The sequence below is a fragment of the Sorex araneus genome, chromosome 3 (genome assembly GCF_027595985.1).
Source record: "Sorex araneus isolate mSorAra2 chromosome 3, mSorAra2.pri, whole genome shotgun sequence".
Taxonomy (NCBI): domain Eukaryota; kingdom Metazoa; phylum Chordata; class Mammalia; order Eulipotyphla; family Soricidae; genus Sorex; species Sorex araneus.
In genome coordinates, this window is record NC_073304.1 from 89,750,535 (window position 1) to 89,764,948 (window position 14,414).

Consider the following 14,414-nt stretch of genomic DNA (forward strand, 5'->3'; position numbering starts at 1 on the left):
GGGAGAGGATTCTGTCATTAGATAAACAAACCCTCTACTTAGTTTTGTAGGCAGAGAAAGATCCCAAACCATACAGGTGGAGCCTGCAGAAACCTTCATTCATTCTATCCATTCCTGTGTTTTTGGTTTTTTTTTTATTCCTTCTGTTCCGTCTTGGGGCCACATCTAGCAGTACTCGGGGAATATTCCTGGCTCTGTACTCGAGGGTCACTCCACAGGGTTTAAGAGACCATGTGCCGTGTCAGAGATAGAACTGGGGTCATAGAGCTGCAAGGCAAGCTCCCTCCTCCCCTACGGTCCCTCTGGCCTCATACTACCTTTTGTTTTGCTTTGGAGACCATACCTGGGGTTGCTCAGGAATTAATTTCTGACTCTGTTCTCAGGGATCACTTCTGGTAGTATCAAAGGAAAAATATCAAGTACCAAGGGATAAGACCAGAGTTGGTCCCATACAAAACAAGCACTGTTTTAACCCCAAGTACTATCTCTCCAGATCTTTTTCTTTTTGCTTTTTTGGGTCACACCCAGCTATGCACAGGGGTTACTCCTGGCTCTGCACTCAGGAATCACTCCTGGTCATGCTCAGGGGACCATATGGGATGCTGGGAATTGAACCTGAGTCGGCTGCATGCAAGGCAAATGCCCTACCCTCTATGCTATCACTCCAGCCCCACTTTCCAGATCTTTTTTTAACCTATTTTTAAACAATATTATGACTATTTTATCATATCAGTAGATAATATTTAGACCTTCTGAGATTCTTTGAACAAATAAATACATCCTTAGACCCTCTAGTTATTTTTGTTTTGTTTTGCTTTAGAGAGGGTCATATCCAGTAATGGTCATAAGCTAATCCTGACTTTGTATTGGGAGGTTGCTCCCACCCCATGTGGTGCCGGGTATCAAACCTGGGAATCCCACATGCAAAGTATTCTGTCCAGCCCATTGAGCTATCCAGCCCTGGGCCTTCTGGTTCTTTGAAATTTTTTCTAATCATTATTCAAGAATAAGAGTGAGATGTCTTGCTCTCAGTTGTCAAGAAACAAGCAGATGGTGGGAATGCTGACTGGTTCAGCCCTTCTGGAAAACAATATGGACGATTCTCAAAAAATTAGATATTGAGCTCCCATTTGACCCAGCAATACCACTACTGGGAATATATCCCAGAGAGGCAAAAAAGTATAGTCAAAACGACATCTGCTCTTATATGTTCATCACAGCACTGTTTACAATAGCCAGAATCTGGAAAAAACCCGAATGCCCTAGAACGGATGACTGGTTGAGGAAACTTTGGTACATCTATACAATGGAATACTACGCAGCTGTTAGAAAAAAGGAGATCATGAATTTTGCATATAAGTGGATCGGCATGGAAAGTTTCATGCTGAGTGAAATGAGTCAGAAAGAGAGAAACAGACATAGAAAGATTGCACTCATCTGTGGTATATAGAATAACAGAGTGGGAGACTAACACCCAAGAATTGTAGAAATAAGTACCAGGAGGTTGACTCCATGGTTTGGAGGCTGGCCTCACATTCTGGGGAAAGGGCAACTCAGAGAAGGGATCACCAATTATAATGTAGTCGAAGGCCATGCAGGGGAAGGGTGTTGCGGGCTGAATGAGGGCTAGAGACTGAGCACAGAGGCCTCTCAACACCTTTATTGCAAACCACAACAGCTAATTAGAGAGAGAGAACAGAAGGGAATGCCCTGCCACAGTGGCAGGGTGGGGTGGGGGGAGATGGGATTGGGGAGGGTGGGAGGGATGCTGGGTTTACTGGTGGTGAAGAATGGGCACTGGTGAAGGGATGGGTTCCTGAACTTTGTATGAGGGAAGCATGAGCACAAAAGTATATAAATCTGTAACTGTACCCTCACAGTGATTCACTAATTAAAAATAAATAAATTAAAATAAATAAATAAATAATAAATAAATTTAAAAAAAAAAAGAAAAGAAACAAGCAGAACACAGCACTGGGAGTAGTTGTCATGTAAACCACAATTCTTACTTTCAGTTATGTCCAATCATTTGTCAGGCACCAGACAGATCTTACAGGTACATGGTAGACAGTGTGCATATCCAGGACCTAGAATAGACCACAGGGGGCGCTAGTGTTTAATATTCTACAAACATCTTCTACTTCCTGCTTTATTTAGGACCAATTGGATTGGTTACATTGATTGTGGCCAAGTCAATGGGAGCGGCTCAAGTGGTGGTGACTGGTAAGAAAGTTTTCTTTGTTAACTTCCTTGAGGGCTGGGGATGTGGCTCAATGGTACAAATCCTGTCTTGCATGAGTGAGACCCTGGGTTCAATCTCAAAAACATACACACACACACACACACACACACACACACACACACACACACACACACACACACACACACACACACACACACACTCCTTGAAGGGCCTATAGTTTTGGATTAGGGTATGAAACCCTTTTTCTTCCTGTTTTGTTATTTTTTCTCTTTTTGGGTTACACCCAGCAATGCACAGGGGTTATTCCTGACTCATGCACTCAGGAATTACTCCTGGTCGTGCTCAGGGGACTATATAGGATGCTGGGAATCAAACCTGGGTCAGCCGCGTGCAAGGCAAACATCCTACCCACTGTGCTATTGCTCCAGCCCTTTTCTTCCTGTTTTGGAGTCGGGTGTGAGACCCATTTTCTTGGAAGACTCTTTCTTCCCCTCCCCTCCCCATGTTATTACAATGACTTGTACACATACTTGAAGCACTTGCATAGACTTGGCTGCAGCGCTCCTGGCAATGGCACACTTTTTGTGGTGCTAGGATCACGGGTGGCAGGTAGGACAATACTGGGGATCATAGGCAGTGGCCTGTACCTACAAGCAAGTCCGCTGCTACTAAGCTGCATGCCCAGGCCCAAGAGGAGGCTGCTATGAAGCTGTGGGGAGGAGGTGGCAGCCAGTGGGCCTGGGTGTTGTTTGTCACCTCAGATGCTCTTTTTCCCACTTGCTACCAAGAGGAGTGGCTTAGCCCTTGGTCACTGATGTATCACAGGAGGCAATGAGGGTATGTTTGCATGTGTGTGATGTGGAATTTGGACAGGGGAGGGGAGGTGGGTGACATGTTTATGAGATGTATGAGTTGTGCACAGCAGTAGGGCCTTGCACGCAGCCGATCTGGGTTCGATTCCTCTGCCCCTCTCAGAGAGCCCGGCAAGGTACCGAGAGTATCTTGCCCACACAGCAGAGCCTGGCAAGCTACCCGTGGTGTATTCAATATGCCAAAAACAGTAACAACCAGTCTAAAAATGGAGACGTTACTGGTGCCTGCTTGAGCAAATCAATGAGCAACGGGATGACAGTAACAGTGACAGTGATGAGTTGTGCAATTATTGGGGTATGATATATTTGGAGAGGAGGTCTGTATGTGAGGTGAGTAGTCTGGATGAGATGTGAACACAGGGGTGAAGCAAGGTTCTCTGTGAGATCATAGATATGTGTAGGCATGTGTACATAGAATTAAATGCTATGAGAACATGTAGAAGAAGCATGTACATATAAAGAGAAAGGTCTGTAAGTGAGTCTGTGGGGAGAGATTGTCTCTGAGATGTCGGTAGGTGATTGTGGGATCCTGAGGTGTGCACAGAAGACTGTGTTTTGTGTGAGAAGCCACCTGTGAGAGGGCATGTGTGAAGCTGTGTGATAAGGGACTATATGAAGGTGTAGAGAATTTGTGTGTTGGACTAAGTAATCGCTCAGATCACCAGTCTCCAGGTGGTCAGAACCTGCATCTCCATTTACATGTTCTCCCTCCTCAGCCATCCAGATTTTCACTGAAAGAACCTTTTGTCCACTTTAGATCTGTCTGCCTCACGGTTATCTAAAGCCAAGGAAGTTGGGGCTGATTTCATCCTCCAGATCTCCAAGGAAAAACCTCAGGAAATTGCCAGCAAAGTGGAAGGTCTGCTAGGGTGCAAGCCGGAAGTCACCATCGAGTGCACTGGGGCAGAACCTTCCATCCAAACGGGCATCTATGTGAGTGGGATGAGAATATATGGGGCCAAGGGCAGCTTTGTGGTATCTGTGCTGAAGCAAAGCTGTAGTTCTGCTCCTCTATTTAGTTTGTTCTTGGTTTGGGGGCCATGCCTGGCAGTACTCAGGGCTTACCCCTGAACTCTGTGCTCAGAGATCATTCCTGGTGGGACTCAGGGGAACCAACCCAGGTCGGCCATGTGCAAGGCAAAGGCCTCCCTGCTATACTATCGCTCCAGCCCCCTACTCTTTTTTTTTTTTTAAGAAGAAATTTTAGTTATTTATGGGGATAGGGGTTGGGGCCATACCTGTTGATGCTCAGGGCTATTCCTGACTCTTCCCAGGAACCATGGGCCTATGCCAGGGATTTGAACCTAGGCCAGCAGGATTCAAGGATTCAAGTGCTTTATACCTGTGCTATCCCTCGAAGCCCATACTCCTACTCTTGAGGGAACAGAATAGAAGTCAGGCATCATAGGATCAAACTTCTCCACTGACATGACATGGCTTTGAGGAACATTAGATAATTGTATCTCTATCTGCTTATCTCCACAGTAACAGGGACACAGTACTTAAGTAACAGGGACAGCACTTTAAGATAAGGTGGTTGTGAGGTTCCCAAAAGGTGGTGGGCCTTGAAAAATGCAAATCCCCACTGATATGCAGACTCATAAAGATAGCCTCCTTCAGGAAAGGATCAACAGGAGGAACCAGAAACCACACCTCCCTTGAGATTGGGAAATTTCTCTCTTGTTTTTATTGAGGAAAAACTTTGGTCTTTGATGCAAAATAACTAGTGATTGAGTTATTATGAAGATAACAACTTTTAAGGTCAGTCCTGGCTACCATTGATCTTCCCTGCTAAGTCATGACTAGATTGTGTTTGAGTAGACCAAGGGAAAGCTTAGGATGAACGTCATCTTTGTTATGACACCCATGCATGGTGGTCAGGTGGGCCAAGCAAACTAGGAATTGATAAAGAGCCCGAACCCTGTAGACTCCTCCATGGGGGTGAAAGGGCAGAGCATCATTTAACAGCTCAAAGAATGAGGAAAAGAGAGCAGCCATGCCCTGAACCAGGCCCCCCACTGGGTGCCCCAGGCACAATGTCTAATCTTTACAATGAACCTGGAAGTGGGTTCTCAGTTTACGGGGAGAGGCCAGGTCATTTGCCTGGAGCCCGCTGCTGCAGTGCCAGCTTTCTCTCCTGTGTGCCTGCTCGGAGAGAGAGGGAAGAAGGGCACCTGGTGAGGGGCGGGGGGTTGGGTGCTGGGAGATGCTGCACTGGGGAAACACAGCAACTGTGCCCCATCAGCACCCCAACCTCACCTGCCAGGCTGCTTCCCCTCTGCAGCTGACTTCCTTCTTCCTTCTGAGTCACAGCTGCATCACACAGAAAGAAGGCACAGATAGCCCTTCTTGGTATGCCACACAGCCAGTGCAGAGACCACTCCTCAAGCTCTGTGGTACGGTCCTCAGGACACCCCCTCCTCAACAATGATGCCTTGCATCTTCAATCATTCTTCTGTCTGTGGTCAACACACTGCTGGCCTCTTGGCAGCCTGTATGGCCAGTGTGGTATCACACCCTCTTCCTGCCAGGATACTATGATAACAGGGAACGATAAAGTGGCAGAGGAAGCAGGAGCAGGTGCCACCTTCTGCCAGGTTTGAGATGCAGCTGGAGTGAGCCAGGTGACTTTGCGACTCTCAGGATCATTGGCAGGGAAACTACAATTGGGTCTGCTGATGGCAGGGACATTGGCTCTGCTTATGGCCCATCAGCTCAGTGTGTCCCGTGTACCTATTAGGTGCCAGGCCTAGGTGCCAGACCTTGTTTCAGGCACACCTGAAGGGCTATGATAAGGAGTAAGTGGTTGTCTCTGGAGAGACAAGCCTTCATAATTCAAGGCTTTCTTTCCTTTTGGGCCCTCCCTGGACACCAGCGGGGAAGAGTTGGCATATCCAGTTGGTGATAGTGTGAGCCTGGTGCTAAGTAGCTGGAGGTAGATGTGGAGATGGGGGTAACCTGAGACTCTCCTGAGTGGCAAATGGAGTCTCACAATTGACAGGTGCTGTACGACTACTAGCCACCCTAGGGTAGGAAGAGACACCTTTTGTGGACATACTTGAGAGTCCCTTTCCTGCCAGGTCATGACTAGATTATGTTTGAGGGCAAAAGCTTAGGATGAATGTTATCTTCGTGGTGACACCCACCGCATGGTGGTCAGGTGGGCCAAGCATTCTTCTGTCTGTGGTCAACACATGGCTGGCCTCTAGGCAGCCTGGATGGCCTGTGTGGTATCCTCCTCATCCTCAGGAGAGAAATACTGGTTTCTTCAACGTTTTCTTGGGAAGTTTCTGCATCAAGCGTTCTGACCAGCATGTGGAGTTTTGATCCCTTGCTCCATGTCTGACTTAATCCTGTTCCCCATTCCATTGAACAATCGGTAGCCACTCAAAGCCTTTGGGCCCACTCTGTGTTCATGTCAGTTTGTAAACTACTCTCTATTTCAGTAAAAACAGGTAACACAGGGGGCCTGGAGCCACAGCACAGCAGGTAGGGCATTTGCCTTGCACACAGCTGATCTAGGTTCGATCCCTGACATCCCATATGGTCCCCTGAGCCCTGCCAGGAGTGATCCCTGAGAAGAGTCAGGACTAAGTCCTGAGCATTGCTAGGTGTGACACAAAACAAAACAAAACCAAAAAATATTGATAACACACATCAACTCTGAACCCATCCTGGTGCCAATCACTGGTTGTTACAGCTCTGTTTGGAAATTAGCTCATCTTTCATATAGCAGAAATTAGCTCATCTTTTCAAATAGCAGAAAGCTGGCCAATAGGATCACACAGGTCAAAAGTGCACATTCTAGAAGATAACCTCCCTCCCCATCCCACTCCCTACCCTCCCTGCCTCCCATCAGAGACAGAGGCTGCATTGTGTGCCTTTTCATAGTTCTACTGTTTAACACTTAAAAGGGTTCCAGTCAGTGCTTGCCAATGAGAATGGGAGTGTAGCATGAATGAATTGCCTGTGATTAGGGGTCTCACACACCCAAACATGGTGATGTCCCCAAACTTCTGGAGCAGCCAGTGCACTTGTGTGGAATTATGTGGAAACTGTTGGGAGACATTTGTCTCTGGGGTCCAGTTCAAAAGGGGGGCACCAATTAGGTAGATGTTCTAAAAAGATGACTCATTACAGCATATATTATTGAAAAAATATGCTTGGGGGCAGAAGAGGTAGTAGGGATATCTATACTGCACATGTAGATATATGGTATATATAGATAGTACAGATGCTTGTTTGTGATAGAGCCCTGTTCAATCCCCAAGCACCTCCCAGAAGTGACCCTAAGCACCACCATATATAACTCAAACCCCCAGGTTTTCTGATCTGTTGAGTTTGGTTGACATGTTGAAAGTATAGCTGTACAAGGAAAGAATCATATTCTCTGGGATTTTTTTTTTTTTTTTGCTTTTTTGGGTCACACCCAGCAATGCTCAGGGGTTACTCCTGGCTTTGCACTCAGGAACTACTCCTGGCGGTGCTTGGGGGACCATATGGGATGCCGGGGATCGAACCCGGGTCGGCCGCGTGCAAGGCAAACGCCCTACCCGCTGTGCTATCGCTCCGGCCCCTCTCTGGGATTTTTGAATACTCACGTGATCCCATGTGAAGATTATGGTTTTTGCAGAGAGGGAAATCTAGGAATTTTTTTATGGCTGTAGTTGAGTCTTGTCCACATCTGGCTGTGCTCAAGTGGATTACTCTTGGCAGTACACTCAGGGATCACACCTGATGGTGCTTGGGGGACAGTATGTGGTACCAGGGATCACACCTGGGTCTGCCATTAGTAAAGCAAACATTATAACCATTGAACTATCACTCCAGTTCTCTAGGATTTCTTACCCTTACCTCCTCTTTAGGCCACTCGTTCTGGTGGGACCCTGGTGCTTGTGGGACTGGGTGCTGAGATGGTCCAGGTGCCCCTGGTGAATGCAGCCATCCGGGAGGTGGATATCAAGGGCGTATTTCGATACTGCAACACGTGAGTATGCTGTGGATAAACTGGGTGGTGAGCAGCAAAAAGGACCAGGGCAGGCCCTCACACACATGACCTCTTGGGTTAAGGGTTCTTGACTATTCATGAGTACCACTGTGAGCACCATACAGTAGGGTAGGAATCCAGAGAGAGCATTCACTTGATTTTTTTTGGGGGGGTCACACCCGGTGATGCTCAGGGGTTACTCCTGGCTCTGCATACAGAAATCACTCCTGGTGGTGCTCAGAGGACCATATGGGATTCTGGGAATCGAGCCTGGCTCGGCCCCATGCAAGGCAAATGCCCTACCCGCTGTGCTATCGCTCCAGCCCCAAGAGCATTCACTTGAAGAACCAGAGGACTGGGGGAAGTTAGGCAATGCTTTCTTCTTTTTTATTTTTTTTTATTTTTGGTTATTGTGCAATACTCAACTGTGTTCAAGACTTACTCCTGGCCCCACACCCAGGAATCACTCCAGGTGGGGCTTGGGAAACTATAAGGGGTATCAGGATTCAAACCCTGCTCACTATACTCTCTCTCTGGCTCCAAAGAATACTTTCTCCTAGGGCATCTGCCTCTCTCACCTCAGCCTGTGCTCCTCCATTCTTAAGGGACCGGTTCCTTATTTTCTCTCATTTAAAAGGAAGATGGAGGGAAAGGACTCGTGACAAGAATCCAAGTCCTTTGATTCCCAGTGTAGAGCCACTTTGCCCACCACCTTTGGAAGTGAGAGGGTCTTAGTTGTCTCACCTCCTGTTCTATTGCTGTACATGCTTTCTGCTAAGGATCCCACTCTGGGATAGCCTTTCCCAGAGATGTCCCTTAAACCCACATTTCGAGCCTCTCACCATTTCTTCAGTAAAGATAATTCCTTCATCCAGTATTTCAGCAAGTGTTTCCAAGTTCAGCAAATGGTTCCAAGCTGCTATTAAGGGGTTTGATGATATTATTTAGGGCTACTTCCCAGAGGTTTTTCTATTTGGAATGGCCTCCAAAATGCCTTCTGCCTTCATACAAAGGAATTATAGGTTCACAGTAAACACTGCAGGCGTGGAAGGGAATTTAGGAATAATCTCTGTCCTCCCAAATTGCAAGTCATTCCTAGCTCATTTCTGTCCTGTTAGAGTGTAGAATTAACTTTGCAAAACTACAGTGCTATAAATAAAAATGGCCAAGATCATCTTGGTCTTGGTGCTTTTAGGAACATGTGTTTTTCCTCCTAAAGGTTTTAATGTAATACTTATGATCTTTTATAGGTGGCCGACAGCGATTTCAATGCTTGCATCCAAGTCTGTGAATGTAAAACCCTTAGTCACACATAGGTTTCCTCTGGAAAAAGCTCTGGAAGCCTTTGAAACATCCAAAAAGGGATTAGGCGTGAAAGTCATGCTCAAATGTGACCCCAATGACCATAATCCTTAAAATGAATTGGCTTTACCTTCCTGCCCACCCTCTCAGCACCTTGGGGCTGAATAGTTGGATGGGTGGTGGGCCTTGACATAGGAATTTATTCTGAGTAGTAAAGTTAATTAAATTAAATCATTAATAAACATAGCTTGAATAGAGGAGTTGGTCATACCTTACAAACACAATGGGAATGGTTCTGGGAAGAACTGACAGTCAAAACAAGCTGTACGTGCTGATCAAAGTTCAGCGAACAGAGCATCTAGGTGCTGGGAATTCCATGTCCTGGAGCAGCCAAGTTAAATAAGGAAGGGAAACTGCCTTTGGGGTTCCTGGTTCCACCCTGAGATATTAAGAGATTGGTTTTGGATACCCAAGAAGTTTGTTGGCATGAATATCTGCAACTCAGGGTCTAGAGTGAAGGATTGTCAGCAACTTTAGTTTAGAGCTTAGGGTTTTTGGAGTTAAGAGTTACCTGCCTTAGTTTGATGAATGGGACTGACTTTCCTGTGTTTAAGATCATTTTTAAATCAATCAAAGCAATAAAACCAAAACCTATGTGAGATGAAACCTGCTTGCATTCTTCAAATGTTGAAAACGGAAACTTTTCAACACTGACTGAACATTTGCTCTTCAACTCCTATATGACCTATAGTGCAAGGTGAAGAATAATCATGGTCCCATCATCCACTTCATGATCAGCATCAGCCCTGCAAGCTTCTTTCTCACTAAATCATGCAGAGAGTACTGGAGTCCTCCTGGCAGACCTTAGAGCCTGCTTGTGATTAGTTCAGACCTATGTTTTGCACCCTCATGGGATAAACTCCCCCTTCTAGGAGCAAACTCACAGCTATTATTAAAATTCTATTAAATTTTGGTAATGAAAAACAGAAAACCCTTTTCCATATTTTTCTTAGCCAGGCAAGGCCTCTTTCTGTCTGGATAGTACCTCTGAACATGACTGATTTCAGTCCTTCAGTTTTACAATGTTGTCTCCCAGTCACATTTGTGACAGGTTATTAATCAAGAATGAGGATGTAGTAGCTGTGACATAACTCGGGCTGTAGCCTGTCATCCCTCACTTCAGGAGAAGGAGCAGTTGAAGAGGTTCTGCTTCACTTGTAAGAAGGAAATGCTATGTCAGTGCCTGGAATTTCTGATTGCTTTAAGGGAATCAATTCTGCTTGTAGACTGTTTCCATGTATACCCTTGATGAAGAAAGTAAAGGCTCAGGTTCCCCACTTTATAAAGGAAATAATTCAGGATATTTTGAAAAGTGATACTTTACTTGCATCAAATAAATAGCCTTTGGTAATTGAAATTATCAATGTCCAGTAATGATCTCTGATCTCTTAGCAAGCTGTGCGTGTGTGTGTATGTGTGTAAAAGTAAGCACGTGTGTATGAGAAGCCTTAAGATCCCACCCTCTCCCAGAGATTACATAAGAAGCAGAATATGACCTTGAGTAAATTCCTTGGTTTATCTGTTTATTTCTTTAACTGTAAAATAATCATGCATGTGCATGTGCGTGTGTGTGTGTATGTGTGTGTGTGTGTGTGTGTGTGTGTGTGTGTACATATTAGGTCACATGTGCTTCCTTCTATAATTCCTAGGGACAAATTTGTCTCAGAACTTTTCTTCTACCTCAGTGGGCCCAAAAGTTCCACTAAGGTTGAATGAATAGGGGGGAGAGATAATACAGGGGTGAAGGTGCTTGCCTTGTTTGCTACTGACCCTGGTTCAATCCCTGGTCATCATCACCTCATAGGGTCCCCTGGGGCATGGCATATGGTTCCCTGAGCACCACCAGGTATGACTCCAAAACTCAAAAAAATAGAAAAAGTAAACCTCTTTCTCTTTCTGGTTGGGAGATCCCCCAGAAACCCCCCCCCCTTTTTTTTTGCTTTTTGGTTCACACCTGGCAATGCACAGGGGTTACTCCTGGCTCTGCACTCAGGAATTATCCCTGGTGGTGCTCAGGGGACCATATGGAATGCTGGGAATTGAACCTAGGTCAGCCGCGTGCAAGGCAAACGCCCTACCCATTGTGCTATTGCTCCAGCTCCTCCCCCAGAAAAACCCTTGAAGGGGTAGAGTTTCTGCTTTTATTTCACAGACACAGCTTTCCCTCTGCTTGGTTGATTGAGGATGGAGGTCCCTGCTCTGGAAATGGATTGAAATGCTGCTGAGGGAACCACATTGAGGCAGAGCTGGCAGTTTCATAGTTTCAGTGGCATGTTGTTGAATCTTCTAAGTCAGTGTCTTGTGGACCCCCTGATGCCTGCCATACTGAGAGGGGGAGTGAATAGACCAAAAACCGCAGCTCAGGGTTGGGGAGATAGCTCAGAGTGCTGGAGCACACGCTTTTGGTACTGATGCCCAAGTTCAATACCTGGCATTGCCAGGGGCAACCACTGGGCCTCTTAGCACTGCTGGATGTAGCCCACAAACAAACAAAACCAGCAGTTCAAGAGACTTCCCATCACCAAGTCTCCCCTCTCTCAGATGGCACCCTGTTTCTGGGCTTGCTTCAGGTAGGGAAGGATGCTCCAGGAAGTGCTGGCTGCTCACCGAGTGGATGTGGGGATGTGGTACTGAGAAGGCAGGAGTCCATCACTGAACCAGCTCCCTTGCTTCACTGTAATGCTCCCCCTTTGTTTGGAAGGACTGCAGTTAACCCAGGAGTTTGTTCTTCTCACAACATCTTTAGTAAATATTGATGACTCAGTGAATCAGTCCCGGAACCAAAACGGTGAATTCCCCTCGAGCTCCAAGCCTCGGGTGGCCCCATCAGCCTCTGTGTTCTGTCACCTGTGCCTGGAGCCAACTTCACTTTCAGTCAACACCAAGGACCCCACCCAACTGGCACTCCTCGCACTAGAATGGGGTGAAAGTGTCGACGGCTGGGAAGAAGGACCCTGTATGTGGAACAGGGGCTAAGGGAACTAGGGGAAGGCTGTCTCTCAGACCTTGAAGATCCCACCCTTGGCTATAGCAAATGCCACTGTGAAGTCTCCTGACTCCAATTCCCTGGCTGTGTCAGCCTGGCTTCTCTAGTCCGGCCTCTTCCATCCTGGGCCCCTTTTTGTTTCTTTGATAGAGCAAAAGAAGGTTTCTGCTGAAATGGATTGAGCCAGAGGTTAAGAGAGGGAGAGGGGCTGGAGCGATAGCAGAGCAAGTAGGGTGTTTGCCTTGCACACGGCTGATATGGGTTTGATTCCCAGCATCCTGTATGGTCCCCTGAGCATCGCCAGGAGTAATTCCTGAGTGCAGAGCCAGGAGTAACTCCTGTGCATTGCCAGGTGTGACCCAAAAAAGGGGGGAAAAAAGAGGGAGAGGTTATTTATTGGCTATTTTCCTTTTCCCAAACTCCTCTGCACGTCATCTGAGCCTGGACTTGGGGAACTGGACCTAGTGACAGGTCATGGCCTTAAGCAGGACTGATGGCCTCTAAGCAGGCTCCGGGTGAGTGACATGGTTTGGCTAGCTGCTCACTGACAAAGGGAAGTGCCTTCAGTGGGCAGCTCCTGCCATGGTGGCATGGAGAGGAAGGAGCTGTCCATGGCCCCCTGGCATCCACTCCCCATCCCACCTTCCTCACCTCTCAAAGCCCTGACACCACGCTGTTTCCTCGGGCACCTGAAAGTGGCATGGATGAGTGCGTGATGTCCCTGCTGAGAGATTGCTTGGTAGATCTTCAGAGCCCATAGGAGCTCTTTGGTGGGGATGGTGGAATGGGGAGAAACCTCTGTCCTCAGAGTCGGGGACCCACTGGGGCCTCTTCGAGGCAGCCCATCGTGAAGGGTTTCTGTTCACTGACACCAAGTCAACACCCAAAAGCTCTGGCTTCCTCCCTTATGAATGAAAGGTGTGGGAGGTCTTTCACTGTGGATATTGCTCAGGGCTCCCACCTTCCAGAGGCCTTGGCAAGTGTCAGCCTCTTTAAGAGTGTCCTTGAGATGTGAAGAGCCTGGGATTTGAGTTCCAGTTGCGAGTGTCTGATAGTGACTTGATTGAAAGTGGGAGGGGAGAAAGGGCAGGGTAGGGGCTGCTGAGGATTATGCTTATCCTGGGGACACCCGAGTTCCTGGGTCCCAAGCTCCAGGACAGTCTGGTAGTCGGGGGAGAAGGTGGAGGGGAGGTTCCCTGTGGAGCTGGGCCCAAGAATATCGGGCCATCATTGAGTTCCTACTAGTAGGCACTGATGTCCCTTCTGCACAGGACTGGAGGCAGAGACGTGGACTAGGGGTACAGAGGAAATATCCGTCCTCTCACAGCATGGGGTGGGGCGATCTGTGGGAAGAAGGTAGGTCACTGAGGCACAGTGAGTGTGCAACTCCTTAAAGACCAGCTCCAGGCTCCAGGTGGGTGGTGTCAAGATCAACTGGTCTGTCTTGACCTCAGAGGTTCTATGTGCTCTGGCCACCAGCTGTGGGCCCATTTGGGCATTCCTGGGTCTGCAGGCTCTGTCTACAGGTCTGGCCCAGCTCCTCCTGCTTGGCAGGAATCTCAATGGCCTCCTCATCCAACTGTTTGCAGTGCTCTTGTCACAGAAGATATAATGGTGATTGCTTTCCCTTATTACACACGTTTCGCATGCTGCTAGAAAAATTCAGGCAGATATGTTAAGAGAAAAATGAGCCAGAACATTTTCAAAGATCGTCATAAATTAAGGTGCTTGTTTTCCTTATATATACCAAACATATATGAAATATGCCTATGGGCCAATGAGAGAGTTCTGTCGGCTAAGTGATGCTATGGAGTCGAAAAGTTTTCCTGCACTAACATACACCTCAGAGACCTGGACCCTATGAAAACAGGATGAGAATGCTATTCGGGTCTTTTATTTATTTATTTTATTTGTTTATATAATTTTATTTGCTGAAAATAAAAGATTTTGTAGATGTATTTTAAGTATCTGTCAATTTGGCTTTATTCCTTTAATTTTTTTTTA

General features: G+C 46.9%; 1 protein-coding gene across 2 annotated transcripts in view; it reads left to right on the forward strand.

Moving 5' to 3' along the window:
* The window catches only part of SORD (sorbitol dehydrogenase), a 57,318-nt gene extending 46,530 nt beyond the window's left edge, over positions 1-10,788 (forward strand). For both annotated transcript variants that reach the window (XM_004609798.2, XM_055132502.1), the window contains exons 6-9: positions 2,158-2,223; positions 3,833-4,008; positions 7,941-8,062; positions 9,313-10,788. In XM_004609798.2, coding sequence (XP_004609855.1) covers positions 2,158-2,223; positions 3,833-4,008; positions 7,941-8,062; positions 9,313-9,478 — 530 coding nt within the window. In that variant the 3' untranslated portion in view covers positions 9,479-10,788. The remainder of the gene's footprint in view (positions 1-2,157; positions 2,224-3,832; positions 4,009-7,940; positions 8,063-9,312) is intronic.
* The last annotated feature ends 3,626 nt before the right edge of the window (positions 10,789-14,414 follow it).